Source organism: Syngnathus scovelli, chromosome 7 (assembly GCF_024217435.2).
Source record: "Syngnathus scovelli strain Florida chromosome 7, RoL_Ssco_1.2, whole genome shotgun sequence".
In the NCBI taxonomy this organism is placed as follows: Eukaryota; Metazoa; Chordata; class Actinopteri; order Syngnathiformes; family Syngnathidae; genus Syngnathus; species Syngnathus scovelli.
The window spans coordinates 13,306,053-13,309,454 of NC_090853.1; the positions used below are offsets into that span (position 1 = coordinate 13,306,053).

At 36.6% G+C, this 3,402-nt stretch overlaps 1 protein-coding gene across 1 annotated transcript; it reads left to right on the top strand.

Annotated features, from left to right (window-relative positions):
- Window positions 1-822: 822 nt before the first annotated feature.
- LOC125972285 (cartilage intermediate layer protein 2-like) lies at window positions 823-3,402 on the top strand. The gene is made up of 8 exons (XM_049725933.2): window positions 823-964; window positions 1,206-1,287; window positions 1,483-1,513; window positions 1,622-1,648; window positions 1,931-2,114; window positions 2,207-2,319; window positions 2,821-2,992; window positions 3,206-3,402. Exons 2-8 carry the CDS (start codon window positions 1,261-1,263, stop codon window positions 3,318-3,320), a joined length of 669 nt encoding a protein of 222 aa, XP_049581890.1. The 5' UTR covers window positions 823-964; window positions 1,206-1,260; the 3' UTR covers window positions 3,321-3,402.

Below are 3,402 nucleotides of genomic sequence, written 5' to 3' on the forward strand. Positions count from 1 at the left end.
GTGGTGTTTGTGATTTGAAGTTGACAAAGATCAATGAGGTCTTTTATCAATAATGATAATGTAAAGTTTGTCCCAGAGGGCAAACAAGGAGGAAAAGGAAAGTGGGAACCTTGGTTATAACTGCCCCTGTGGGTCACACCTCAGGTCACTTGAACGGCACACAGGTGCCACCAAGACAAAATGTAATAGTGCAGCTCACTGCAGCACAGCATGAAGGCTCATGTGATGGAAAACAAGCCCTCGCTGCAATCACATTTTATCAATTACCATCAATCAATGTATGCATACACTTCATCTTCCTAACAATTATCCAACACGTAATATACTGATATGATCATCGAAATAATCTTCAAAGATTTCTTTGTTCAACTACGATGCTCAGACATAGCTCATTAGAGACATGTGCCATCTTGTAGTGGAATAAAATATTACACATAAAATAAGGCACAACGTTCTTCCAACCAAATATTTTATGTGGGTTAGAGATGGATTTAAAGTTTTATAGTCTATAAAACGATTTTTTAAAACCCAGCTATACTAGATATTTCCAGAGCTACAAATTGCATTTCAAACAGTAATAATACATTTTACATTTAAAGACATTTTCAGAGTCCGACAGAGTTTAAAAAGAGTTTGGATAAAACTGAACAGTCATTTAAAAAAGATTTGCCACAGATGCCTGTTTAAAGTAAACTACATTTGGAGTACAAAATAATAATAAATAATAATAATAATTTGAAATAGCTATTTTATAGACAATAAATTGTCAGCTTATTTTGCTATAACTACAAATTCATTTCCAACGGTGAAAGTTATTTTTTCACCAAATACCTAAAACAAATTCCAGACATTCCCATGATCACCTGACTCAGCAAACGCGCAAAAAAACATATATAAAGACCTTGTAAACGGCGTAAATGTATAGACCTCCACTTCTTGAACGGAAGGGACAGAGTCAACACTGGTGAGTAGTGGTACAGGTGACAATTTTTTTTCAAATTATGGTTTAAACTACTGAGTGTTTTGCTCTTAAATATGTTGCCAAAACTGCCCCAAAAAATGTGCCTCATTTTTTCTTAAACTAGTGTAAATGCGGTGACTCGTTTTTTAATGAAGCAGTGTAAAATAGGATAAATTAATGTAAAAAAATAAGTATCTTTAATTCTGTTTCCTCAGTGAAGTATGTCATGTGGTTTGTTTTCTAGAGCGGTTTACCCAGTTCTAAAGGATATCTACCACAAGTCCTATCTTCCTGCAGAAATGACACATCCAATGATGATAAAATGGGTAATGTATGAACGTATACTTAATACAAACGGCAACTGGAGAGCAAAGATTTCATTGCAATAGGTTTTATCTGCCCCTCTGTCTCCACTGAACAAGCCGGGAGCAAGCCGTCTCCTGTTTCTATTTTATGTAATTGCCCATTGAAACTGTGAGATTTAACCTGGTCCACTATGTCTAATGCCTGTTCTCCCACAGTTTGGACTGACACTTGTGCTCCTGCATGCTGGTATGATCTTTTTTAAGAAATGCAACCTTGATCTTCACAATACTGCTTTGTGACATGTCATCTTAATAGATATAAGAAAATGAACATATTTTTTGACTTATTTTCTAGGGGTTCATGTGCATGGCAGCAATGATGGTAAGTAAGCGACTCAATTTTTTTCATCCTGCATATGCTTTTTATTTTCTCCAATTTAAGGTGTAACAACCATTGTGCAAGTTAAACCTGCTCAAAGTTATATAAATATCTGTATTCTGTGTAGAGTTGTTTCTTTTCATTTGCCCAAATGTGGTTTGCAGTATAATACTACAATCTTGTCGTAAAAATCAAAATTGGTTCCGGTTGAAGAAAAGTCAATAAAAATGTTTGACAATTTGATGTCTGATCACTGTGACCTAAAAATATGTGCGCTCCTCCAAGTCGATGATCCAGAATGCTGGACTCCATGGTTTAACCGAGACGACTCCTCTGGTACTGGAGACTATGAAACTCTTTCCGACCTGCAAAAAGAAAATCCAGGGAAGATATGTGAACATCCAATCGGAATTGAGGTTACAACTACATCTGGAGCCAGTGTTGACTCAACAGGCGATGTGATTCAAGTGTAAGTACAAGTTGAATTAGCACTGTTGATAGAGAATGCATCCACATAGCCCTCCAGTGAAAGTGACTAATTTCTGCCCGTTGTCCCAACAGGTCTGACACAAACACTGGATTTATTTGTGAAAACGCTAACCAGACACACAATGGCAGTTGTGCAGATTACAAAATCCGTTTCATGTGCCCCCTTGAATTCTGCGGCCCTGAAGGTAATCCAGTAAATGACAGTTAATTTCAGCCTGCCAAAAGCAGTTTGAGGAAAATTCTATAACATCTCATTTTGTGGTGCCACACGTTTGTGGAAGATGAATTTGCTATCAAATTCCACCCCCTTATATATATATATATATATATATATATATATATATATATATATGTATATATATATCAAGGCAGTCATTTTGCAACTTACTGTCCACTGAAAATGACGTCTCCAGTGCTCAATGCTCTGGTAATGGCCAATAACGGCCATCTGAGTATGGTTATTTGGTGTTCAAGTTGATTGGTCACTACCTGAGTCAGTAGCAAATGGCAAAATGGCTACAACGCCCAAAATGCATCAACATACAGTAGGTAGATTTCAATTAAAAGAGCAAGAGCAAAGACACTTTTTTGGACAAGGCTATGCGTGTTTATACTCAATTTGGTTCTTAAAAATCGATAGATTGCATATTTTATTAATCCCCTTCTTTTGGGCTCATTCATTTCAGTGTGCAAGACCCCTTGGTTTAATCAAGATTACTCCGATGAGAGTGGAGATTATGAGATACTTGATATGATCTCTGCTGCAAAACCCGGTGAAATTTGCGATCTTCCACTTGGCATTGAGGTCCAAACTGTAGATGGAAAATCTTACACTTCAACAGGGGAGACCATTGCCGTGTAAGTACTAGATCCACTGCACATACGTACATACATTTATGTAGGTAAGTGACATCTTCTTGTCACATTGCATACACAAACTAGTATACAATACAAGACATCTGAACTGAAATGACATTTAAGGCCAATTGACAGTCATCACTGTCAGAGTTTGATTGATGTGGCTCCTTTTATTGCTGATTTTCGTTGTACTAAATTCTTTCATCTCTGCAGAATGGATACCGAGACTGGGTTCATCTGTAAAAATGATGACCAGAAGGATGGAGGATGCTCCGATTATAAAGTTCGTTTCATATGTCCCCTTGATTTCTGCAAAAAAAAGGAGTAATCATGTGAAATAAAACAACCCTTGATTTCTGCAAAACAAAGGCGTAATCATGTGAAATAAAAAAGTATTCAAGCAATCAAAA